Source organism: Lepus europaeus, chromosome 7 (assembly GCF_033115175.1).
Source record: "Lepus europaeus isolate LE1 chromosome 7, mLepTim1.pri, whole genome shotgun sequence".
NCBI lineage: Eukaryota > Metazoa > Chordata > Mammalia > Lagomorpha > Leporidae > Lepus > Lepus europaeus.
Genome location: NC_084833.1, coordinates 11,734,042 through 11,761,711, shown reverse-complemented (window position 1 = coordinate 11,761,711; position 27,670 = coordinate 11,734,042). Strand labels below are relative to the sequence as shown.

Sequence of the window (27,670 nt, the reverse complement as noted above, 5' to 3'; positions counted from 1 at the left end):
ATGGCTAACATTTTTCTGTAATAGCATAGCCAAAATAAGAACTTAAATAATAATCTCATAGCTAGATTCACTTCGCCATCAGCCAAGTATACAGTAAGTAGAAAAAACCTCACTTTCAGACCAAAGGGAAAGAAAGTTTTAAAGTGAGAATATGATTTTCCTCATGGGCATTGTCTATCTTAGAAAAACTACTACAGAACATGCCTGTGACTATAGACTTGTAGTTCAGGCCACCGAAGATTAGAGATGGGACTTGGGCACTCCCTTGACTTGCATCCTCTGGTCTGCTTTAACACAAACCAGGAGGAAAAGAAAGCTAGGCATCAGAAGCAATGGGTGGCAGGCCTATGAATGGCTGATCTGTACAGTGATCTGCCCTCAAGGAGACCCAACAGGCCAGTCCACTGCAGTGGCTTTCAAAGTGGTAAGCCTGGGCTTCATCAGAAGTCAGCTTGTGAAGAGCCCTGGCAGCTCTGCCAAGAGTTGGATCACTGGAAATGGACCTTCACTCAGCCCAACTTCCAAAGTGACCACTGCAGCTGAGGGTATGGTCAAGTAGGGTCAGCAACATTGCAGGCAGAACTGTAAATTTCTTGTTAGAGATGCCACCTGCCTTTACCTGGCCAGCTCTCCTCCCAGGCCAGCCAAGTAATGAAAGTCAACAGAGTGCCTTCCCCTAGGAGGTTCACACCTCCCTTAGGATATACCCCATGTGAAGAGATAGATAGGTCTGGGCCTCTTAACTTACAAGGCCTAAAGCCCAACAGATTATTATCAAGCCCCTTCTATCAGGTTCTATTTGCCTCTCAATGAGAAAACTTAATTGTAGCTTAGACAGCACCTTTCTTAGCTCTTCTAATAATGACTCTGTCCTTTGTTCTAGACCCTGTCTAGTGTACTTGGGCCTCATTCCTTTGTAATCATAACCTCTACTCTACCACCAATGGCTCTACTCCCAACCTGTGTGTACTGATGGTCCTCTTCCCCACTTAATGCTGTAGAATTGTTCAAACCTGGTAAATGCCACTCTTAGGATCATTGGTTACTATCCTCACCCTGTCTTTTATGACCTTGTCTAAATATGATCAGAGTCGGCAAACTTGGAAGGCTTCCATAGCCTTGGCAACTCATGATGACAGCCTAGGGTGGTTACTGGCCCCATAAACTAGAGTGTCAATTTGTTGGGTCAACAACAGGAGCCACTGTGCACTTGCTCCTCATGCGGGATCTCTGTCCTTAATGTGCTGTACATTGTGATTTAATGCTATAACTAGTACTCAAACAGTATGTTTCACTTTGTGTGCTATGTGGGTGCAAACTGTTGAAATCTTTATACTAAATTGATCTTCTGTATGTAAAGAGAATTGAAAATGAATCTTGATGGGAATTGAGGGGGAGAGAGTGCGGGAGAGGGGAGGGTTGTGGGTGGGAGGGAAGTTATGGGAGGGGGAAGCCATTGTAATCCATAAGCTATACACTGGAAATTTATATTCATTAAATAAAAGTTAAAAAAAATTAACTTGATATGTTGCTTTAATTAATATTTATATAGTTTAATCAATTTTGCTGCTATTACTGCAATATAAAATATCCTCTATTATTGTAGAACTATATTTGATTCTATATCTCTTTTACTGCTGATTTTTTAAACTTGAAAATGCAAAGAGAGATTTTAAATTTTATCATCGATATACATAAACACAAGCACACACAAGATAACTATGTGAGGTAACAGATATTTCAATTAGGTTGGTTGTGGTAATCATTTCACAATGCATACATTTGTTAAAACAGTACATTGTATAATTGACATATAATTATTGTCAATTTTACTTTAATAAGGATGGTTGAAAGAAAAGATTCACAATTAACTACTGATTTTTGTGGTATAAAGACAAATAATAAACAATGTCAGACAAATCATAAACTAAAATTGAGAAGCTCTCTCTGAAGGGTAGTGGAGACATGATTTAATAAAACAACAGTTTGGAGACAGATTAGAAGGTGTTGCTTCTTTCCTCTGTCCCCTACACTTTCATTCTCTGTTTCAGCACTATAGAGTTGTTAAAAGGACAAATGTTGCTGCATGCTGAAATAAACACCGTCTACAGTGCCTGGAACATGGCAATTATTCCATAATTCGGAGTTCTTTTAGGTCTGATGAACATAGTTTCAGGGACATTATTTTGTACACACGATCTATTTATCTTGTGTTTATCATGAATTTATAATTGAATCAATAGGAGAGTTGGTCTTATAGGTAACTTTGCCTTTCACCAGGGAAACAGGCAGCTGGGTGTGCTCCAGAATTCTAAGAGTCTATGACTTATGACTGGTTCTGTGGTTCTAGAGCTGAGGGTAGAAATCGCTAAGGGCTCATTGCTAAGGACTCCATGTAACACTGGTGGGGAAATAGATCATGGTTTTCACTACAACGTTCACTCCCTGATTCTCTTCACAGAGTTCTGCCATTGAATCATGGAGTCACCATCCGAGGGGAAAAGAGCCATTGCCTTAAAACCATCAGACACCGTACTGACTGCATTTCCCTACAGACCTCATAGCACCCTGCTGGATGTCCTGAGGGGAGAGCCGAAAGTCTTGGGGGTAAGATCTCTCCAATCACAAGTGTTTCTGGAGGGGAGGAAATAAGCTATTTCTCCATGCACGCTTGAAGAAACGCCACTCAGGAAGGGAATTGATTTGACTTTTTTTTTCCCTCCTTCACCATTTGTAATATATCTTTCTTGATTAATCACAAGTACTTTTAAGTCAGTTTCTTGTACAAATACTTGGATCATTTGTAGAAAAGCAAATATGTAACCAATAATATCATTTCTGTAGATTTTGAAAGTTCTATTTAGAAGCAGACAATCTTTGTTTTACATCTTAGAAATGCATCTGAGGGCTTATTTAATTTTGAGAAATACAGTATTCAACTCTAATATCTCCTCTAGCTCCGAGGTAATCCTAAGGCTATTTCATTAGGAGTTAGTACTGAACTTTGAATCCATCTAGCAGAGTAGAAGCATAAACTGGCATAAATTTTCCAAATATCTTATTAAGGAAGTGACTTCAGGGTCTGGTAGAAGCTCCCTTATACCTAAGAGCCATTAGAAATGTTAAACTTCCCCTTACTGATATTATAGGAAACAGAAGTTCTTTGAAATCCCCATCTAAAGCTACATGGTGAATAGACATATACAATTATTTTCAATATAAATGTACCCTGGAGAGAGTTGTATAAATAATACCCACCCTTAGTGTAACAGTAAAATCACTACTGTGCTAAGGTGCACACAGTGTGGCCAGGGACACATCAGAGGAAAGCCGCTGCCCCTCCAGTTCCACTGTGGAATTCACCTCCTGTCAGACCCTAACAGGTGGAAAGGCCACCTGGGTTGTCCTCAGCTCCAGTCAGGTCTTTAGGTGAAGGGGAAATAGACACGACTTCACCTCAGTTTCTACTCTCTCTGTTAGAAAATTTCATAAACTTTTAGATAACATGGAGGACCATCAGTTCCAAAAACAAAAACAACTGGCCCTCCATATCCATTCAAAATGCACAGATTTAACCAATCATTCACTGGTGGATATTGCTGGAAAAAAAACCCTGAATTTGCACAGAACATGTATATACTTCTTTTATTGCCATCATACCCTAAACAATACAAGCTAACGATGATCTACATAGCATTTACATTGTATTAGGTATTGTAAGGAACCTAGTGATAATTTAAATATACAGGAGGTGCGCAGGTTATACAGAAATGTTACGGCATTTTATATAAGGGACTTGTGAATCCAAAGAAGTTAGTGTTCACAGGCATCCTGGAACTAATACCCATGACCCCTGGAAATATACTTTTTAATGGGGAAAATGTGAGATGTGGGTATATCAGTCAGATTTTTATTAGTACAATGAAATACTTAAGCAACTTATGGAGGAAGTACTAACATCACGTACTCCTTTATCTCTCCACAGGCTGTCCAGATCCTGCTTGCTCTGATCATCTTGGGCATTGGAATTATATTTTTACTTAGTTACCTCAGTTTCTCCTCCAAATTCCCTATCGTTTTCCTCACAGGATACCCATTCTGGGGAGCAGTTATTGTGAGTATTATTTAATAGCTTTTGAGAAACTGCTATAAAACCTGCTTTGAACTGCTTTACATCCTAGGATAATAAATTCAGTTTTTCCCTCCCAAAAAATCACACATGAAGTCCCCTCTATGGCAAAACAAATAACTCTATTGGTCATTGCACATAGTAAAAACTACTTTAAGGTGCGCCGTGCTTAAAAGTTCCCTAAGCTCTGATATGTACAGCAAGTCATTTGCTCCTCTCTGCCAATATGGGGGTTTTTCTGGAAAAGTATCCTACTTTCTTCTCTGCCAATAGGAAAGTGAGTCTGAGAGTAGATAATAATTTAAACATTTTTAGCTATCACTCATAGAATCACATATTTTCACAGCTTAAGGAAATTCTGAGATTTTTATGGCTAATTCTCTTCTAAGTATTAGAGACAATTTAATGATTGTGGCTTATCTAAATAATAGAGTCATAAATACAACCCTCATTTTGGGGCTATTTCCAACCAATCCAACCCTCATTTTGGGGCTATTTCCAACCAATCCCCCACAAATTTGGTTCCCAATGTTATGTTATAATATATAAGGAAAATTTCATTAGAGCTTCCTCCACTAGAACATGCACTTACAAGAGGCCAACCATGTTGTCTGTTTTGCTTGATGTTATATGCTCTGAATCCAATATCATGTTGCACAATTCTATGAATAAATTAATGAATGATTTATGAATGAATGAATCAATAGATTAAATAATGAATAAACGACACCACTATCTACTAAACCATACTCTTCTGACAAATATAAATATTCATATCTTTTCTATAATTTGTATTTCAAAAACAACTGGTAGCATTTTCACTTTCCTAGTATTAATTACATCGAATATGATTTTCAAACTAGACATGACACTGTAGAATATTTAACACACCAACTCTTCACTTCCCCATTTCTTTCCCCAGTGTGGTTCCGTGTAATTTGTGTGTTTGAGTGATAATAAAGTTCTGGCCTGCTGCTTTCTGAAACTCCACTCTTCTTTGAAAAGACATTTCCTCAGCATATACTAGTCTATTCTTTATAGTAATTGAGTCATAAATATAACGTGATCCGAGTACTGGTTAGCACACCCTCTTTGAACAAAGTAGTGAGTTTTTCTTCATAGCATTAGGTGGAGTTTTTCATCTAATACGGAGAATAGAGATGGAACAGTAAAATAACCCCACGAACGTGTTATTTCACTTATGCTAAGTGCTCTTAGAGAGGAAGTTCCAGGTGCGGCCTAGGATAGCAAGGAGGACTTGCCTGATCCAGGGAGCGGGGGAGTGTTTTACACACAGAGGGTCACTTGGCTACAATGGAAGGAAAGTATTGCATGGCAAAGACAAGGCATAAGCCAATGGATGAATGTGAAAGAGAGAAAATGAAAAACCAGTGAGTCTGTAATGGTGGCATAGAATATGACCATTAATATAAGCTTCACTCTGGTTGTGCCAATTCTTGTGATCACTTTAAGATCACAGAACTTTAATATGACAGCAAGGAGAATGATGACTTTTTAAAGACGGCAGTGACATTGGAAGACTTGAGAGCTTCTTATGGGTCTCCCACGCGGGTACAGGGGACCAAGGACTTGGGCCATCTTCTACTGCTTTCCCAGGTCATAGCAGAGAGCTGGATTGGAAGTGGAACATCTGGGACTCGAACTGGTGCCCATGTGGGATGGTGGCACTGCAGGCCGCAGCTTTACCTGCTATGCCACAGCGCCAGGCCCAGAGTATTTCTTCTTACATCAATCAGCACATAAACTCCATCCTCCTAAGGGTCAGGCTGAAAGACTACAACGTCTGGGAGAGCCACAGACAGTTTTTGAATCCAAAGGAAATTATATTATAAAGTAACTCAACATGCCATGTTTAAACTTTTGTCTTGTTTTCTTTACAGTTTTTTCTTGCAGGATGCTTCACAGTGATCGATACATCAAAAAGAATTCTGGTACGTCTCTTTGTGACTTCTGTGTAAACAAAAACCTTCTATTTTCTTTAGATCACATTGCATGTGAGTCCTTTAGTGAAGAATGATCTCTTAGGCAAATCTCTGATTTGCTGTTTGGATTATTCCTGTTTGTCAGTTTCCTATCAATTAAACTCAGGAAGTTGCTTATTGAAAGCCATTCTACATTTCTCTAACTCAATGATTCTTAACTGGAGGTAATTTTGTCCTTCTTCCCTCTGTCCCCACACCAGGAACATTTAACAGTATCAGAAGATATTTTGCCTGATCACAATTGGGGGGGGGGGGTTTTCTACCGGCATCAAACCGGTAAAATTTAGAGTTGTTTCTAAGTATCCTAACATGCATAGAACAGCCTCCTGCAACAACAAAAATCATCTGACCAAAAATGTCTAGAAGGCCAAGGTTGAGAAATCTTGCTCTATTCAAAACTAGTTCCAGGATGCCAGTAGTTATCAATCCCCAACTCCAACTCCACTTCAACTGTCAACAGACTTTGCCTTGGATCTGGAGTAAAAGGCTTGGACATTGATACTAGATGATTCTAAGACCAAATCAATGTTTTTGCTTGCTGCTGTGTCAACTTGAAGGGAACAGGACCTACTTCTAAGTGTTATTTTGAGGATTTAAGATAGTGCTTACAAAAATGTGAGGATACTTAAATATTCATTCACCCCAATAACCACTCTGATCTTGTTTAAAGTCTTAGAGACATGGGCTGCCTCTCAAAGTCATTTTAACTGTATGCTTCTTATTATGGTTCTCTGCCAGTTTCCTTTGGAGATAGTTACATGCTATAGAGAAGTTCTGGAGAGATGAATGTCCTCATCTCTACCTATGGAAATAAATCAAGACAATGCAGATGAGCTGTTCTCTGTATTGACTTCCTCCCAGGGCTGAGAAATACACCAAGGTTAGAGCAGCTCTATGTTTGACCTCTGACATCTGGACCAGTAGAGGCAGAAAGAATGTCATGGGTGCAAAGGCACTGAACTGGACACCAGCAGACCAAGATAACTAGGACTGCTCATAATCACTTAATCACTGAATCCCATTGATTTGTAGAAGGGTAAGTTTCCAGTCCACATCTTAAACCTGTGATGAGGAGCAGGTGAATCTAAGGCTGCGCATGTTCTTTGTAAAGCACAATACACATGAAGGGTTGCTTATAGGGATAACTTAGATTAATTAATGTCCCATGGGAACCAAAGCAGCTCCTTGAGAGAACAAAAGACTGAAGATTGAGAGGGATGTCTTGCCTGCATGGCCCTGTGCACCCTATGTCAAAATTCTTGTTTGCAATAAAGATCTGGGTTTGAGGTAAACATTAAGCCATATGTAGACTTTCGGGGCCTGCCACACAAGACTCCAACTGCTCTAGGAAGGGCTAGCTGTGTAAATATATTCATGCCTTGCTTGTCACAACAGGCATAACATAATAAATAAAAGTACAGTCAATATATGATTAATTGAGACATAAGGGTTTTCTTTTAAAAAGCAATACTAGTTCTGCAAATGTACCTGACGAAAAAAGTATGCTCCCCCCTTCCTTTGAGGATGCTTAGTCATCCTTACCCCTCCCCAAAATAATTAATAGGCACGAATAAAGGAAATTGAGTGGGATGAGCTGAACTTTTTATGATTTCCTTATTGGGTTAAGACAGGACACCTTTAAGCCTCAGTCCAGATCGTGTTGGTTACTGTTTGAGTCTTCTTGGAAAATGAACTCAAACTATATTGTGCAGGATGTTATCTCTCTGTTTCATCTTTGTATCTCCAGGACCTAATGTGGTGTCCAATACATATTAGGTTATCACTAATATTTATGAAATAAATAAAATATTCAGATGAGATGTCACTCATCTTTAAAGATAGAAATTAAGACTACAAAAGATTAAGTAATTTATACAAAGTCTAATTTTTAGGTCAAGATATTTTCCAACCCACCATACTGTTTCTTGATCATGAAAAATGGTGTGTTGAGATAAGATGAACTTTTTTTAACATTAACCATAGACTTTCCTTGGCCAATTCTAAAACTTTTATTTTAGAATTTTGTCTTTGTTTTAGAAGTTTGTCTTCTAACTTTGACAAATTACGATTTAAATTACAAGTCACTTCAGCACTGAGAGGTATCAGGAAAGATAGAAGCACTAAGAACTTCTTAGAAGATTTTTCTTTGATTTGGCTTGGTTTTTACTGATTTTATTATTTGTTAAAACTGTTTTCCAGGGACTAAGTGTCACTACCATAAATATTATCAGTTCCTTGGTTGCAGTAGCTGGGATTACTCTCACCATCATCAGCTATATAAATCAACACAGATTCTGCCAAGACCTTTCCTTTGAAGGTTTATGTGCTATAGGTAGAACACTTCTCATAGTAAGTGGTCATTATTTTGTACAATGACTCTGTATAATGTTATCTGAACTGTCTCCATTATGTAATGATTCATGAATTTATTTTTTCTAACTTTTATTTAATGAATATAAATTTCTAAAGTACAGCTTATGGAGTACAATGGCTTTCTCCCCCACCCCCACAACTTCCCTCCCACCTGCAACCCTCCCCTTTCCCACTCCCTCTCCCCTTCCATCATGAATTTATTTTTTAATAATTTATTTTTATTAATATACAGAGAACAGATTACATATAGCTCATGGATATAATTCTAAGAATATAATATTACTTACTCATTTCATCATCCCAGTCCTCCATGCCTCCCTCCCTCCCTCCTTCCTTCCTTTTATACTTTTTGTGATAACGTATTTTTAATTTATAGTCACAGACTTAATGCTCCACTAAATAAAGAGTTCAACAAGTGAAAGGTAGAAAGATCACTGTTCATCATGTATATAGACAAGGGATATAAACAATAACAAAATTCTAAGATGTCAATTTCACTCATATACATTAAATATTCTTATACTCCACCTATTAGCTACTATACATCAGAGAAAATATGTGACATTAGTATTTTGAGGTCTGGCTTATTTCACTAAGCATAATGGTCTTCAGTTTCATGCACTTTGTTGCAAAAGACAGGATTTCATTCTTTCTATGACTAAATAGTATTCTGTCATGTATAGATACCACATTTTGTTTTTCCAGTCATCAGTCAATGGGCATGTAAGTTGATCCCATATAAGGCACTGTGACTTGAGCTACTGTAAACATGGAGGTTCAGTTTACTCTTTCTTATTTCATATGCTGATTTCATTTCCTTTGGGTATATTCCCATGAGTGAGATGACTGGGTCATGTGGTAGATATACTTTGATTTCTGAGGAATCCCCATTTTGTCTTCCATAATGGTAATACCAGTTTACATTCCCACTAACAGTGTAAGAGTTCCCACTCATTGATTCCCTCCCCAAATGCCTGCAATAGCTGGGACTGGGGCTGGGCCAGGCTGAAGCTGGGATCTGGGAACTCAGTCCAGGTTCTGCACATGGTTAGCAGAGAATAATTAAGCCATCAACTGGTATTTCCCAGGATCCACATTAGTAGGAGGCTGGAACAGGGAGCAGAGCCAGGATACAAAACCAGATACTCCAAAATGGGATGCAGATGTTCTTCTTAAAAACTAGGTCAAATGTGAGAGCCTGATTGATTATCTTTTATTCCAATCATTAAAGTTACATCAGCATTTGAACTGGTGGTTCAGAAGTCAATTGTGAGATGATGGTTACGATGACTCAGAAGCCACTTTGTCTGATTTTAGCCCTAGTTTTGTCATGTATAAGCTTGTGACATTGGCCCAAGATTATATCCACTCTGAGCCTCGGTTTTCCTCAAGTGGGAAGTGAAGATAATACAAATACCTACCTGATTGGGTTGCTGTGAGGATTATTTAAATTAAAATAGTATCTGGTATGGTATAAATAATAGTCAATATTTTTAATTATTACTATTCTAATTGATAGGATTGGTTTAAATTTTACCTTTTAATCATTAGTGAGAAATAAAAAGATCTAAAAAGTCTGTTCAATTAACACTGAAAATAAAATACAGTGGGAGAAAGTGATTAAGAAATTAGGTTTCAATAAATATGGAAAATGAGTCATTTTAAATAATTATAGAAATTATATGGATAAAGAAGATGATTTATCTTTACCAGGAAATATAATTGCATGCATAATTGTAAATATTTGCCCAATAAGTAATATAGGACATTATTTTTAAGCATATCAAAGATTACAATAGATCTCTCCTTCTGGTTCCTTAAGCAAGTTGTGGGGTTACATCCTGTTTATACCAGGTACATCTTGATGGCTTGGAGGTATCTGAAATATTATGGACATTCAGGACACTTAGGCTGGAAGTAGGGTGAAATCATGGGAAACAGTCTTCCTCAATAAAGAAGAAAAGGGAAAGAGCTATCAGTTAATGTTATAAGATCTTAATTTTCACACACACTCACTGAAGTGGACCCAAGATATTCTGTCATGTGTTCTGAGCTAAATTCCAGAATTAGCCTCATAATTACAAAGGCAACTCAGGAAACAATTTAAGAGATAAAATCCCATCTGAATTGGGATTTTTAATAATGGATGGGAGTCTATTGCTGTCTATTATGTTGGTATATACCAGGAAAAAATTGTATACTAAAAGGGTTAAATGTCCAGATATATGAAGGTCTACTATCTATTTCCAGCCCTCCATGGTTTAAAAATGCAAATCTGGGCACTTTACTGAATGTCTCCCTGTCAAACATAGGATTAGGACTCATATCTTACGCGATGGACATTTGGCCTACTGGTTGGGATGCTTGGTTTGGTGTCCCCGCTCCACATTCAGTTCCAGCTTTTTGCTAATGCACACCCTGGGAGGTAGCAGGTAATGACTCAAGCAGTTGAGTTTCTGCTACCTATATGGGAAACCTGAATTAGGTTCTCAGCTCCTGGCTTCAGCCTAGACCAAACGCCATCATTGTGAACACTTGAAGATTGAACAAGCACATGGGAAACTGCCTCTCTGTCTCTCTCTCTCTTTTTCTTTATCTTTAAATAAAAAGAGACCCCAATCTTAAAAGGCCTACAAAACCCTGTAATATCAATCCAAATTACCTTTCTAATGTTATTACAGGAATTTATTGTTCTTACTTCACACTCCAGCTACTTAGAATCCCTTAATGTATAGAGCACCTACTACCCCAGGACAGTAAGAACAATTCTTCCTCCTTTGAATGATCCCCAGTCCAGTGCTTACCATTTTCTACTAATAAACTTGTCCCCTACTTAAATCTCAGCTCAAATACCACTTCTTTAATGAAATTTCCTGATCACACTTCTGCTCTCAGATCTGGTTAAATCCCCCATTATAATAGTTCAGAGCCCCAAGTATTTCTTCATAGCACTTTAGTTAAATAAATAAGTATCTAATTATTTGGTACTGTCTGTCTCCCCTATCATGTAAGTTCCACAAAGAATGGAACTAGCTCTATTTTTATTCAATGGTTGAAGCCAGGAAATACATATGGTAGGATTTTCATATATTTCAGTTTTATTAACAAATGGTGAAGATCCAAGCTTTCAAACATGTTCCAGGGAAACTGAGACTCGGACAGACACAGTCACTTGTCTGAAGTTAAGTCTGATCTTGCACTCAGTTGCACTCAACCTTTTTTGTCTGTAGAGTATAAGTTTTTTGACACCATGCTATATCATGCTGCTTCTCACTGTAAACATTGCTGTAAAACAGAGTGTACGAAATGGCAACTTCAGGCTATATTCAGACTGCAGATATGCGCTATTTGACTCAAAAAGATGAATAAATAACAGTACAATTCACCTTAAATATAGATAGATTGATTGGATCCAACTTCCTAAAAATAAAAACATAGGCAGCATGGCACCGTATTCCTGCATGGAAACAATGGCCTGGAACTACATAATCATTGTCTGCTATAAATTCTGTTAGTTTCTACTGTCTGTCTTCCTGATTTGCTCAAGATGTTTGCCTGGCCTCATAGGCACTGGAGTTTGTTGTCCCTGCCTCATCATAAAGACACAATGGGGCAAGCATTAGGTCTAGCAGTGAAGACTTGTACCAGAATGCCTGGGTTAGATTCTCAGCTCCAGCCCCAAATTCCAGCTTCCTATGAATGCAGACCCTAAGAGACAGTAGGTGATGGCTCAAGTAGTTGAGCCCCTGCCATCCACGTGGGAGACCTGGATTGAGTTCCCATCTCCTGGTTCCAGCTGTTGCAGTCTTTCAGTGGAAAGTGAACCATTAGATGATATCCCCCTCCCCCTTTCCGTCTCCCCATCCCTATCCCTCTCACTTCCCCCTTCCCCCTTCCTCTCAAATAATAATTAAAAAATAAAAACAAAGACATAAGATGAATATTTTTCCAATAGCTAATGACTAAAGGGTCATCTAAATTAAAAGTTTTACCAAAGTTGGTCTTAGAGTTTAAGGGATTTGGGATTTATACCTTTTTTAAAAGGCCTCCATAGCCTTGGCAACTCATGACAAGAGCCTAGGGGGATTACTGATGCCATAAACAAGAGTGTCAATTTGTTAAGTCAACAACAGGAATCACTATGTACTTACTCCTCATGTAGGATCTCTGTCCTAAATGTGTTGTACATTGTGATTTAATGCTATAACTAGTACTCAAACAGTATTTTACACTTTGTGTTTCTGTATGGGTGCAAACTGTTGAAAGCTTTACATAATATATGCTAAATTGATCTTCTGTATATAAAGAGAATTGAAAATGAATCTTGATGTGAATGGAATGGGAGAGGGAGCAGGAGAGGGGAGGGTTGCGGGTGGAGGGAAGTTATGGGGGGGGAAAGCCATTGTAATCCATAAGCTGTACTGTGGAAATTTATATTCATTAAATAAAAGTTAAAAAAATTATGTTATACAAGTTTCATGTATTTCATATATACAAATTTAGGAACATAGTGTTACCTCCTACCCTACCCTTACTCCCACTCATGCTCCAACCTTTCTTCCTCCTCTCTTTCCCATTCCCATTCTTAATTTTTCTTAAATGATAACAGCTTTCATTTCAAATGCCATTTATTTCTCCTCCTTTTCAGGGAATGTTGTCGGTTTTACTGATCATCAGCATAGTAGAGTTCAGCGTCTCTGTGACTATCACGTGCTTTAGAAGCAAGTGCTGGACAAGATCAAATGAGGTGCGTCTAATGTTCAGTACAGATTCCTACTGGCACACTCAAAAGTTACATTTTGCTTCAGAGAGACATGTTTTAGATGCTAAAATGCAGGTCTAAAATTTAAGAAGGTTAGGCTCAGACAAGGTTAAAATTGAAACTTACCTCATCATTTAAAACAACTATGCTTTACCTTCTTGCTCAATTTGCTCAGCCATCTCTGTTCAAATATGGTTCCTTATTTCCTGTGAAAACATATGAAATATCAGACATAATGAGAACTCATATTACAATGACATGGGAGGCTTTTGCCTAGGTCATAAAAAGCTGTGAGACAATTCCCTCACCAGGGAGAAAGTAGAGGAATAAATCAATACTAAATATTATCTATAATAATCATAATAATTTATACATACTGAATGCTTACTATGTCAGTCATTGTTAGTCAAAAAGCATCAACTTACTCAAACTTAACAAAACTACAGAGTACCTTATTTTAGATGTGAATGAATAAAGAAGTTGAATACATCCTACAGCATCATATAACATCATGATTCCGACTTGGCTAGTACATCTCCAGAGCTTGCTCTCTAAGTCCCAAATATCAATCCAGACCCTGTGTTTGGTGTATTTTTTTTTTACATCAGTTCTTTAGAAGTGTGATTTAATAACGTTAAAATACACACACATTTTAACTGTACCATTCAATGAGTTTTAACAAATCATATACATCTGTGTAGCTACCATCACAAGTATGCTCCCATCACCCCAAAAGTCTCACTGTGGTCCCTTTGCAGTCAATGCACTCATTACTTAGATTAATTTTGACTTTTTCAAATTTCTTATCTATAAGATCTTAAGGAGTGCTCCCTGTGGCTGGCTTCTTTCACACAGAAACATATTTTTGTGATTATTTATGCTACAGATCTATCAAGAACACACCTTTGGGGGTGGGTATTTGGCATAACTGTTAAGACATTTCTTGGAATGCTTACGATCCACATATGAATACTTGGGTTTGCGTCCTGGCTCCACTGACGAGTCCAGCTAACTGCTGATACATACCCTCAGAGGTAGCAGGTGATGTCTCACATATGAATACTTGGGTTTGCGTCCTGGCTCCACTGACGAGTCCAGCTAACTGCTGATACATTCCCTCAGAGGTAGCCGGTGATGTCTCACATATGAATACTTGGGTTTGCGTCCTGGCTCCACTTACGAGTCCAGCTAACTGCTGATACATACCCTCAGAGGTAGCAGGTGATGTCTCATATATGAATACTTGGGTTTGCATCCTGGCTCCACTGACGAGTCCAGCTAACTGCTGATACATACCCTCAGAGGTAGCAGGTGATGTCTCAAATACTTGCGATTTTACAATCCATGTGGAAGACCTGGATTTTGGGCTCCTGACTTCAGCCCAATGTTGAAGGCATTGGGAAGTGAACCATTGGATGGAATAAATTGTTGGTCTGTCTGCCTCTCTGATTTTCAAATAAATAAAGACAAATAAACCAAAAAATTTTTTAAAAGAATTCATTCCTTTTATGTTTGGGTAGATCACAATTGGTTTAATGCATTTACTTGTTGGTGGATATTTGGATTCTTCAAAGTTATGAACTATTGTGAGTTGCTATGAACATTCTTATATAAATATAGAATATATATGGACATATATTTTAATTTCTCTTAGGGAGTGGTATCTAGAATTTAATTGCTAGATCATATGGAAAAAAGAATATTTAAGTTTGTAAGATGTCTAACAGTTCCCCAGAATGTCTATACTACTTTTCATTTTCATCATCAATATAGGAGAGGTAATGATTGTGCCACATCATTATTAACACTTGAAATTTTCAGCTGTATTAATAATTGAGCCATTCCAATGGTATGACATTGTAGCTTAAGTCTGCCTTTCCCTAAGGAATAATAATGGTGAGAATTTGCTATTTATCACCCATTTGCATATCTTCTTTTGATATGTATATTCAAATCTTCAGCTGATTTTTTAATTTTTAATTTTTAATTTTTTAAAATTTTTTAAAATAATAAATTTTGACAGACAGAGTTAGACAGTGAGAGAAAGTGACACAGAGAAAGTCTTCCTTCAGGGCTACACCAATCCAAAGCCAGGAGCCAGGTGCTTCCTCCTGGTCTCTCATGCAGGTGCAGGGGCCCAAGCACTTGGGCCATCCTCCACTGCCCTCCAGGGCCACAGCAGAGAGCTGGACTGGAAGAGGAGCAACCAGGACTGGAACACGGTGCCCATTTATTTATTTTTTTTTAAAGATTACCTATTTATTTGAAACTCAGAGTTATATATACAGAGCCAGACAAAGAGAGATCTTCCGTCTGCTCACTCACTTTCAGATGGCCACAATGGCTGGGGCTGGGCCAGGCCAAAGCCAGGAGCTAGGAGCTTCTTCCAGGTTTTTCAGATGAGTGGCATGGGCCCAAGCACTCAGGCCATGATTCACTGATTTTCCCAGGTGATTAGCAGGGAGCTGGATCAAAAGTGGAGCTACTGGGACACAAACAGGTTCCAATATGGGGTTCTGCCATTGTAGCCAGTGGCTTTACCTGCTCACCACAATGCTGGCCCCTGGAAGACTTTTGTAGAATCGTTTATCTTAATATTGAGTTCTAAGAGCATGATTAATTCATAATATGATTATCTTTTTGTATATATGTATTGTATTACTAATATTTTCCTAATCTGCAGCTTGATTTTACATTTTCTTAAAATTTTTTAAACTTAAAATGCTGATGAAGCTGAATTGACCTTTTTCAATGGTTAATTCTCCTTGAGTTCTAACAAAGCTTCCCTTACCCTAAGATCATAAAGATTTTCTTCTATGTTTTCTTATAGATGGTTGATAGTGTTAGCTTTTATATGTAGGTTTATGATGCATTTTGAGTTAACTTTTGTGTTCATACATGAGGTAAGGTTAGGATTAATGTACACCTGTCTCCGGTGGAGATGCCCAGTTGTTCTTATACTATTTGTTGAAAATGTGATGGCTTCCCTCATCACCTTGGCATCTTTGTTGGGTCTCTTATGGTGTTATCATTCTGACTGATCAATTGTCTTTACATCCACCTATCTTGATTTATGTAGTTTTAGAGAAAGTTCTATGTAGTAAAGCATACATAACATTATATTTTGATTTAATCATTTAAAAGTGTACAAATCAGTCCATTCATAGTGTCATGTAACCCTTATCACTATGTAAACCCAAAACATTTTCATCCCCACTACAAACTCCAAGCCTTGGAAATTCTCCTTTTTCCTTTTCCTTCCATACTTCTGAATCCTCTGTTCTACTTTCTTTTTTTTTATTTTTATTTTTTATTTTTGAGAGGCAGAGTGGACAGTGAGGGAGAGAGACAGATAAAAAGGTCTTCCTTTGCTGTTGATTCAGCCTCCAATGGCCACCATGGCTGGCGCACTGCGCTGATCCGAAGGCAGGAACCAGGTGCTTCTCCTGGTCTCCCATGGGGTGCAGGGCCCCAAGCACTTGGGCCATCCTCCACTGCACTTCCTGGCCACAGCAAAGAGCTGGCCTGGAAGAGGGGCAACCGGGACAGAATCAGGCGCCCCAACTGGGACTAGAACCCGGTGTGTTGGCGCCGCAAGGTGGAGGATTAGCCTATTGAGCCACAGCGCTGGCCTATGTTCTACTTTCTATATTATGAATTTACTCATTCTAGAAACTTCATATCAGTGGACCATATAACACTTACCTTCTGTGAATGGTTTATTTGATTAAGCATAATGTTTTCAAGGTCCATCTATAAAATTCATTCATTTGTTGAATAAAATGTCAATGTGTGTATTTATACTACATTTTGTGTACCATTCATTTTCTGATTGACACAGATTATTTCCACCTTTTGCCTACTGTGAATAATGATGTGTTGAATACTGGTATACAGAGATCTGTCCATGTTTTCAATGCTTTTGGAGATGTGTGTGTGTGTGTGTGTGTAATTTCCAAATCATTTGGTAGTTTTATGTGTAACTTTTTGAAAAACTGACAAAATATTTCCCACAAGGTTTTCATGATTTTATGTTCCTACCATCAATGCACAGGGATTCCAATTTCTTTTTTTTTATTTTTTTTAACTTTTATTTAATGAGTATAAATTTCCAGTGTACAGCTTATGGATTACAATGGCTCCCCCCGCCCCATAACTTCCCTGCCACCCGCAACCCTCCCGTCTCCCGCAACCTCTCCCCTTCCATTTGCATCAAGATTCATTTTCAATTCCCTTTATATACAGAAGATCAATTTAGTATAAAGATTTCAACAGTTTGCACCCACATAGAAACACAAAGTGAAACATACTGTTTGAGTACTAGTTATAGCATTAAATCACAATGTACAGCACATTAAGGACAGAGATCCCACATGAGGAGCAAGTGCACAGTGGCTCTTGTTGTTGACCCAACAAATTGACACTCTAGTTTATGGCGCCAGTAACCACCCTAGGCTGTCGTCATGAGTTGCCAAGGCTATGGAAGCCTTCCAAGTTTGCCGACTCTGATCATATTTAGACAAGGTCATAAAAGACAGAGTGAGGATAGTAACCAGTGATGCTAAGAGTGGCATTTACCAGGTTTGAACAATTATACAGCATTAAGTGGGGAAGAGGACCATCAGTACACACAGGTTGGGAGTAGAGCCATTGGAGGTAGAGTAGAGGTTATGATTACAAAGGAATGAGGCCCAAGTACGTTAGACAGGGTCTAGAACAAAGGACAGAGTCATTATTAGAGGAGCTAAGAAAGGTGCTGTCTAAGCTACAATTAAGTTTTCTGATTGAGAGGCAAATAGAACCTGATAGAAGGGGCTTGATAATAATCTGGTGGGCTTTAGGCCTTGTAAGTTAAGAGGCCCAGACCTACCTATCTCTTCACATGGGGTATATCCTAAGGGAGGTGTGAACCTCCTAGGGGAAGGCACTCTGTTGACTTTCATTACTTGGCTGGCCTGGGAGGAGAGCTGGCCAGGTAAAGGCAGGGGGCATCTCTAACAAGAAATTTACAGTTCTGCCTGCAATGTTGCTGACCCTACATGACCATCCCCTCAGCTGCAGTGGTCACTTTGGAAGTTGGGCTGAGTGAAGGGCTTTTCAGCTTAGAGCCAGTAAGATCTGTGGCTCTGACCTGGGCATCCTTCGACTCCAGGGCAGGCCCATTTCCAGTGATCCAACTCTTGGCAGAGCTGCCAGGGCTCTTCACAAGCTGACTTCTGCTGAAGCCCAGGCTTACCATCTTGAAAGCCACTGCAGTGGACTGGCCTGTTGGGTCTCCTTGAGGGCAGATCACTGTACAGATCAGCCATTAATAGGCCTGCCACCCATTGCTTCTGATGCCTAGCTTTCTTTTCCTCCTGGTTTGTGTTAAAGCAGACCAGAGGATGCAAGTCAAGGGAGTGCTCAAGTCCCATCTCTAATCTTCGGTGGCCTGAACTACAAGTCTATATTCACAGGCATGTTCTGTAGTAGTTTTTCTAAGGTAGACAATGCCCATGAGGAAAATTATATTCTCACTTAAAAACTTTCTTTCCCTTTTGTCTGAAAGGGAGGGTTTATTGCTATTGTCAGCAAGCGATCTAGGACTTGCTCCCTCATTTCTCTATCTAAGCCCAACTTGTTCTTTCATTTCTCTATTCTCTTCAAGGTAGGAAACTAATTCTATTATGAAGGAATCTGTAGGACGCACAATTTAATCTTTAGACCTTATAAAAGAGATGGCTAACATTTTTCTGTAATAGCATAGCCAAAATAAGAACTTAAATAATAATCTCATAGCTAGATTCACTTCGCCATCAGCAAAGTATACAGTAAGCAGAAAAAACCTCCCTTTCAGACAAAAGGATTCCAATTTCTTCACATCCTCGCCAACATTTGTAATTTTTTTATAATAGCCATCTTAATGGGTGTGAGTATCTCACTGCGGTTTTGATTTGCATTTTCCTAATGTCATTTGTATATATTTGTTGGGGAAATGTCAGTTATAGTCCCTTGCTCATTCTCTCATTGGATTATTTGCTTGTTACTGTTGTTGAGCTATTCAGCTCTTTATATATTCCAGATATTAATCACTTATTAGATATGATTTTAAAATATTTCTTCCATTCTGTAGGTTCTGTTTACATTTTCTGAAGATATATAAAATTTATATTTTTTATGAGTCTAATTTAGCTATTTTTTCTTTGGTTGTCCGTCCTTTAGGTGTCATATCTTATAAAATCATTGACAAATCCAATGCAATGAAGAACTTGCTCAATTCTTCTTCAATGAATTTTATAGTTTTCCTTCTTTAGTCTTTATTCATTTTCAGTTAAATTTTTTTCTTAGTACATCTAATAATGACTCTGTCCTTTGTTCTAGACCCTGTCTAGCACACTTGGGCCTCATTCTTTGGAATCATAACCGCTACTCTACCACCAATGGCTCTACTTCCAACCTGTGTGTACTGATGGTCCTCTTCCCCACTTAATGCTGTATAATTGTTCAAACCTGGTAAATGCCACTCTTAGGATCACTGGTTACTATCCTCACTCTGTCTTTTATGACCTTGTCTAAATATGATCAGAGTCGGCAAACTTGGAAGGCTTCCATAGCCTTGGCAACTCATGACGACAGCCTAGGGTGGTTACTGGCGCCATAAACTAGAGTGTCAATTTGTTGGGTCAACAACAAGAGCCACTGTGCACTTGCTCCTCATGTGGGATCTCTGTCCTTAATGTGCTGTACATTGTGATTTAATGCTATAACTAGTACTCAAACAGTATGTTTCACTTTGTGTTTCTATGTGGGTACAAACTGTTGAAATCTTTATACTAAATTGATCTTCTGTATATAAAGAGAATTGAAAATGAATCTTGATGCAAATGGAAGGGGAGAGGTTGCAGGAGAGGGGAGGATTGTGGGTGGGAGGAAAGTTATGGGAGGGGGAAGCCATTGTAATCCATAAGCTGTACACTGGAAATTTATATTCATTAAATAAAAGTTAAAAAAAAAGAGAAAAAAAAAGAGAGAGAAAAAAGAGAGAGAGAAAAAAAAAAGAAAAACTAAAACTCATGCCTCCACATCCTTCTTTGAACAAGTTAATAAATTTACAACTCTAATGGAAGAAAATTTTGAGAATGTATTGAAATACAGAAATTTCTCCCCAAGTACCATACATCTTCTCATAAATAAAAAGATGCTTCAAAACGTTTGTGGAAAACAGAATTAAAAGATAAATTTAATTTGATACAAAATAATTTGACATCATACATATTCATACATATTGGTATTCCTCCAATGGGGATAAAATGTAGGTGTGAAAAACAAATTAAGAGGGTGAAAACTGACATATAATTTAAGAGGACATGAAGATTTTCAATCTATGCAATTAACCAACCAGGTGAGCAGGATTAATTAATTTAATCACCGAGTTCCAATCACTTCATCAAATACAACTAATGATCTATTCCTACTGAATGAATGACCTCAAAAAGGTCATAGGTTGCTATAAATCAATAGGTTTTACTAATGACAAATACCTAAAATTTAATAATAAGAGAGAGAATGCAAAGGACTGACTAAAGGTTGCATCAGATGCTGTCACTGAGTTGTTTAAAAACTCCAATAGATCTTCCTGTCTGTAAAGGCAAGTGCAGGTTTCCTAGCTTAGCATGTCATCTACCAATACCCAGCTGCTCATCTGCTATCTTATCATGCTGTATCAAAACCTAGTGTTCTGTACTGTTTGCTCTACCTGGATTTTGACTCCTGTCTTACTTCACCTCACTTTTTATACTTGTGGAATTCCTACTTTTTCATCAAAACACAGATCAAATGCAAAATCCTCTGTGAGGCATTTCCTGAGTCACTCAGAATTAGGTAATCTTCAATTTCCATAAACCACTTACTACCTATTTCTTCAATAAAATTTGCTGGGTTGTATCATTATAATTATCTTCTTATATGTTCATTTACCTGTAGTTGTGAACACCTTAAGGGAAAAATCATTTCTAATTATTTTTGATTTTTAACACTTATTTCACCTATTTGTCAATAAAATATTATAGATTAAATCTGAATACATGAATTTTGACTGGGTGACTTAAAATGTCTTAGAAGCTTTATAATATTAATTACAGGGACAATGTTTGAAAAGTATTAATCAAATTACCTATTCAATATTTGGGATAAGGGGTAAAGACTTGCCCAAAATAATGCCAATTAATGATAGTAAAGGCAAGATTTACACTTGTTTTTTGATTCTTCAACTAGATGTTATTTCCTGTCTTATATATCTACTGTCTTAAGTCAGAGATAAAACTATTTTCACGTTACATAAACAACATCGAATATGATTCTGTCATATTAATGTCTCTCCTACCCCTTGGTTTCATAGGTTGTATTTTTCTTGCCTGAAGATGTTATGCAAAATAGTGAACAACCTGCTCCAGAGGAAAATGTTCAACTAAAATTTGAGCTTCAAGAAGCGTCTACAAGTACTGATGCAACAAAAACAGAGATTTTTTTCTTTGGAAGCTATGCTTTCTATAAGTTGAAAGTCTCAAGAATTCCTTCTGGTTCCCAACCTATATCACAGCCATGTAATACTGGTAGGGATAGTTATGAAATCACTTCTGCTTCTGTGCCTCATGGACAACACCAGAATATCCCTATATCTTTTAAATTTTTAGAGGAAGACATTGCACTAAAACAACTGCCTCCCATATCAGAGCAAAGGATCTCAGATTATGCTACATACACTAAGCCAGATTCTAAAACTGGAAAATTCAAAAATGTAGTTAGAGAATATGCTATGGCACAATCCCCCCAAATGCAAACTCAGCTGCTGCAGGATAAAGACTTGTCATTCCAAGATTTTCTAATTGATTCTGTACAAGACCTCCAAGCTTTACCACCTGATGATTTGCCATCCCAAGCTTTGCTACTGCAAGCCCAACAAGTACAAGCCATGTCCTCTAAATCTCCATCATCCCATATTATACAGTCTTATGACTTGACATCTGATGACTTACCCTCCCAAGACATACCATCCCAAGATACAGTAGCCCAAGATGTGAAACCTTTATATATGTCATCCCAAGACACACCATTAGAAAGCATGTTATACCAGGATATAATGTCCCAAGAAACGCAACCTGCATATACGCTATCCCAAGATACACAATCCCAAAGTTCAAAATCCCAAAGCATACCATCCCATGACAGGCCATACCAAAATACAGCATCCGAAAACATGACTTCTCAAGACATGTCTCAAAGCAAATCCCAAGATACATCATCACAATACACGCCTTCCCAAGATATACCATCTCAAGCTCTACCAACACAAGTTGCACTGTATGAAGCACTAACACCCCATACTGTGCAGATTCCTAACACACAACACCTACCTGAGCAATCCCCAGATCTTCAACCACAGGACATTCAAGCTCAAAACCAACAGCTTTCACAAATATTATATCAGGACATTCGATCAGAAGTCCTGGAACTAACTCAAGAATGGAACTATGAAGGAGTACTCCATGGCAGGAAATCCCCAAGACGGCATTCCTCAGACTGGAAAACCATAGGTGGGCAGTCTCCAAGGAGGCTTTCCTTAGAACTGCAGCCCAAAGGCTCACAAACTGCAAAACAAAAATCTAAAGACCATCAAATCAAAGGTTGGCTATCCCCAAAGAGGCATTCTATAGATAAGAGAACCCAGTACACTCAAACCTTAGAGCAACTCTCAGATCAGCAAGCTGAGGATCAGCAGGCCAAAGTAGGACAATTCTCAAAAGAACAATCCAGAGACATACAAACTGAAGATCAACTGGCCACTAAGGAGCAATCCCCAAACAAAAAAACTCAAGATCAACAAACTGAAGACCAGCAGGTTCAAGAGGAAAAATCCCCACAGGAACCACCCACAAACTGGCAAGCTGAAGGAGAGCAAACTCTAGCAGAGAAAGCTTCAAGGCAGTTACATCAATATTGGGCATCCCAAATTCAGCAACACCAAGACTCACAATCTCCAGAAGAGGAGACACCAGACTGGACAACTCAAAACTGGCGATCTTCTGGCAAGCAATATCAAGACTGGAGAAATCAAGACTGGCAAACCAGAGACTGGAAATCACAAGAATGGCAGTTTGAAATGCAGCATTCCCTAAACTGGGAAACCCAGGCTGGGCAAATCCAAGATCAACTAGAGGAAGAAGCCCTGAAGCAGAAAACTCTACACCAAGAAGTCCAAACTCAGCACACCACAGCAAGATATAGGTTTGGTCAGAAATTGCAAGATATGCTATGTCAAAACAGTCAGAATCAAGATAAGAACAAACAAAACTTTCTATTCAGATTTATACTACAAGAAGATACACAAACAAGCAGTATGCAAACAAGAGAGATCAAACAAGAGGAGAAGAAATATAGAAGTCAAAAACCAGTGGACCAGCAATCAGAGGACATGAAGCCAGACTGTCATCCTTCTTCTTCTCAAAGCTTAGCACAAGACACATATGTGCCTTGTTTTTCCAATATAGGTTCAGAACAAGATGTGCAACAGAATGCTTCAGTTTGCTCAGATTCATATAAAGAAGATCTGAATTTCCTTTCCTCCTCTTGTCATTCAAAAGATCAACAGCAATCTGAAGAGTCTGACTAACGCGCAGAGTCTACTAAATGTCACAAAGCCATCAATAATAGAACCAAATGAGAGAAAAAATAGTCTCCTCTAACATGTGTTCTCTGCTGTGGTTGTTACCCAATTTACTTCGCCAGAAAATTAAGGGCATGTGGAACACTCAAAGAGTTTGTCCTTAATTAAAATAAAATGGCAACAAAACAAATGTTGACACTATTTTAGAACTTTCTGGTGGAGTTTGGTGGGGGGATAATTCACATGTAAACTTGTTTTTATTTGTGAGGCAGAGGGAGACAGACAGACAGAGCTCCTATCTGCTGGTTCACTCTGCAAATGCCTATAATGTCCAGGGCTGGCAAGGCCAAAGCCAGTTGCTGGAAACTCAGTCCAGGCACCCTGCGTGAGTGGCAGGGATCCAACCACCTGAGTCACCATCTGCTGCTCCCCAGGGTCTGCATTATCAGGAAGCCAGAATCAGGAGCCAAAGTTACACACTGAACCCAGGCATTCTGTTAAGAGACATGGGTGTCTTAATTGTTATCTTAGCCATTAAGCCAAATATCAACCCTCCTATATAAACTTTCTGTTATTAAATTTAGTGTTTTGACTTATGATCACCAATCCATTAGGCTCTCTAAGTGCTCAAGAATCAAAAGAATCAATTTGATCATGTCCACCATTACCTTATTTTGTATTTCCAGTCATCTCATTTATTTTCCTTAAGTTTATGTTGAGAGTATATATATATATATATATATATATATATATATATATATATATATACTAAGTTTATTTAATTACTAGTAAGGTAGAATGTGTCAATAATTAGAGATTCTGATGGATGCGGGAGAAATAAAGCACATTTGAGACGAGAAAGTAGGTCAGGGAATGGCAGAGATGTAGATGTAATAATAGAAAGTATGAAAAACTGTGTTAAGTGAAACTCTAGCTTCCTTCCAAATATTTGCATTCACTGCTTCTAATTTATCAAAGCCATCAGTTACACTTCATCTTCCAAACCTCATCACATTTTTTCAAACATCTTTCCCATCTCTTTGATACATTTGGAGTTGTCAGTCTTCCCCTTTTTCTTTTTTTTTTTTTATTTATTTGACAGGTGGAGATATAGATAATGAGAGAGAGAGACAGAGAGAAGGGTCTTCCTTCCGTTGGTTCATCCCCCAAATGGCTGCTACGGCTGGAGCTGCTCTGATCCGAAGCCAGGAGCCAGGTGCTTCCTCCTGGTCTCCCATGCGGGTGCAGGGCCCAAGGATTTGGGCCATCCTCCACTGCCTTCCCAGGCCACAGCAGAGAGCTGGACTGGAAGAGGAGCAACCAGGACTAGAACCCGGCGCCTAATGGGATGCCGGCGCTGCAGGTGGAGGATTAGCCAAGTGAGCTACGGCACCAGCAGTCTTCCCTTATTTCTGAAGCTTTCATCACTCCTGTTGGTTTCCACATTTTCTTCTTCCTGGTTCAAAAAATTCTAAAATGGGCATTTCTAGGGATCCGTCCCTTATTTCCTTCTTTTGTGAAATCACATGCATTACTGTAGTTCCCTCACCTTCTTGTGAATGATTCAGACTGTGTCATATTTGTATCTTCTGCAGAATTCAGGAAAAAGTCTTGCTCCAAATAGGCATCCAATAAGTAATTTTTGAAGGCACCAAGGGAAGTTTGGACTCTCAGAGATAAGTGGAGAAGTTATGACAAGTAGAATGCTAACATACAGAGGTGAAGAGATTGGCTATATGCCCATTGTTGCCTTTGCCTGTGTACTAAGGGTTTGTTTCCTGAGCTTCTCAAGATTGCTTGATAATGGTATGCTTAAATTAGCCTCCAGTCCCTAAATTGCCACCACCTTGTATTCAGCCTACTGTAATTTCCAATAATAATTCTCACTTCTTGCTTCAGCTAGATAATCAAATGGTTCTGTGTTATTTATTGGGCTTAACTATCAATCTACAAGGTCAGCTATTCAGGAAACATTATTTTCTTATCAAATTCTCTGGTAATCCAATCCATTCAGTCATTCACATTATTTCAGTTCCACATCTACCCAACATATACACATTTACATTTACATACACATGTACAAGGATCTTGGGGTTGTAAATAGTGCCAAAACATCAGAGAGACAGTTCCTGTCATCAGTGACTAATCCATACCAGTAACCTCCAAGATATTCACTGACCCAACTCAAATAGACTCTATTGTTGCTTTTACATTACACTTGGAACATGAGGCTTTACCTCAAATTGAAGGAACACGACACCTGTGATATAGAACTACAAGGTGAGAATGTGAGAAAAAAAAAAAAAACTGTCCTTTTTGAAATCTTTCTGTCCTGCTGAGGGAGGTACTAGGGAGCAGGTTGGAAGCTTCCAGTCTCTTAAGAGCCCACAGTAATCTTTCCAGTCAACAAGAATCCCTCTTCTTTTTCTCAAAGGCATTTCCTTCTCACTCACTCCCCTTTCTGAGACACTTAATATTCTCCCATCAGTGAGTTTGGGTCTAGCTTGACAAAATCAACTATGTTTAAGAGCCAGTAAGATGTGGCCAGCAATGTGACATAGCAGATAAGGTTGTCACCTGCAATGCTGACATACCATATGGGAGCCGGTTCATGTCCTGGCTGTTCCACTTCTGATCCAGTTCCCTGCTGATGTGCCTGGGAGGGCAAAGCAAAACAGCCTGAGTATTTGGCCCTCTGCACCCACATCAGAGATCCAGAGCAAGCTCTTGGTTTCTGGCTTTGGCCTGACCTTGCCCAGGCTGTGTGTGGCCATTTGGGGAGTCAATCAGTAGGTAGAAGATTCTCTCTCTCTCTCAGTAACTCTGCCTTTCAAATAAACAAATAAATATTTTAAAAAAGCAAATAAGGGAATTTGAATGTGTGAGGTACCTGTTTACAAGACAGGATATAAAAGACTGTGGAGTTACAAACCATTCATGATTTACTTAAAGGGAATACAATATCAAAATATTGTCATGCTCCAAATGTTTTTCCTAGAATATGTTAGTCTTATTTTTGGTAAAAATTGGGAAAAGATGTCAATTCTGAGATGTTTTTACCTTGTACCCTCAGATCCCAAGGCTGTATGAAAAAAAAAAAAAAACTGGCTGCTTCCAAATGTGCTTTCACTTCCTAAATTAAACACCAAAAAGCTAGATTAACCTCCCCTTGTCCTTTGCATCAAGGTTTGTGAAGATGACTTTGTTTAATTGATGTTAGTGAAGTGATGCTTATCACTTCTAAGCTTGATTCTGAAAAACACCTGCAGAAGACGCTAAGTCCCTAGAGATTACAGCATGGTCTATAAATCACTACATAGATTGAATTCATTGTTAAACATTCAATTAGATTGTGAGCTATGAGAGATGTAAATCTTTTATGGTATTAAAGCAAGAAAAGCATGGGATTATTTATCACAGAAGCTAGCATATTCTGAATGATGGAGTCATTAAAGAAAAAAATGTCAAATCTTGATCAACACAGTAAAAATGTTATCTTTATCCCCTTGTATTAGTTATCTACTAAAGCATCACAAATTACCATGAATATAGTTGCTTAAAACATTACATTTGTTATATGTGTTTATGTAGATCAGAAATCCAGTACAGCCTTTTAAAATTGTTTGTTTAGACTATCAGTTGGCTAAAATCAGAGAGCTGGCTGGGGCTTGGGTTCCTCTTCTGTACTCATTCACTGTTGGAAGAATTCAGTTACTTTTAGTTGTAGGACCTGAGGTCCCTGTTTTCTTGCTGACAGGGAG

At 38.4% G+C, this 27,670-nt stretch overlaps 1 protein-coding gene across 1 annotated transcript; it reads left to right on the top strand.

Moving 5' to 3' along the window:
- The first annotated feature begins 2,478 nt into the window (after nt 1-2,478).
- MS4A14 (membrane spanning 4-domains A14) lies at nt 2,479-23,915 on the top strand. The gene is made up of 5 exons (XM_062197394.1): nt 2,479-2,607; nt 3,986-4,114; nt 8,332-8,481; nt 13,154-13,252; nt 21,645-23,915. Exons 1-5 carry the CDS (start codon nt 2,479-2,481, stop codon nt 23,913-23,915), a joined length of 2,778 nt encoding a protein of 925 aa, XP_062053378.1.
- Nucleotides 23,916-27,670: the final 3,755 nt, after the last annotated feature.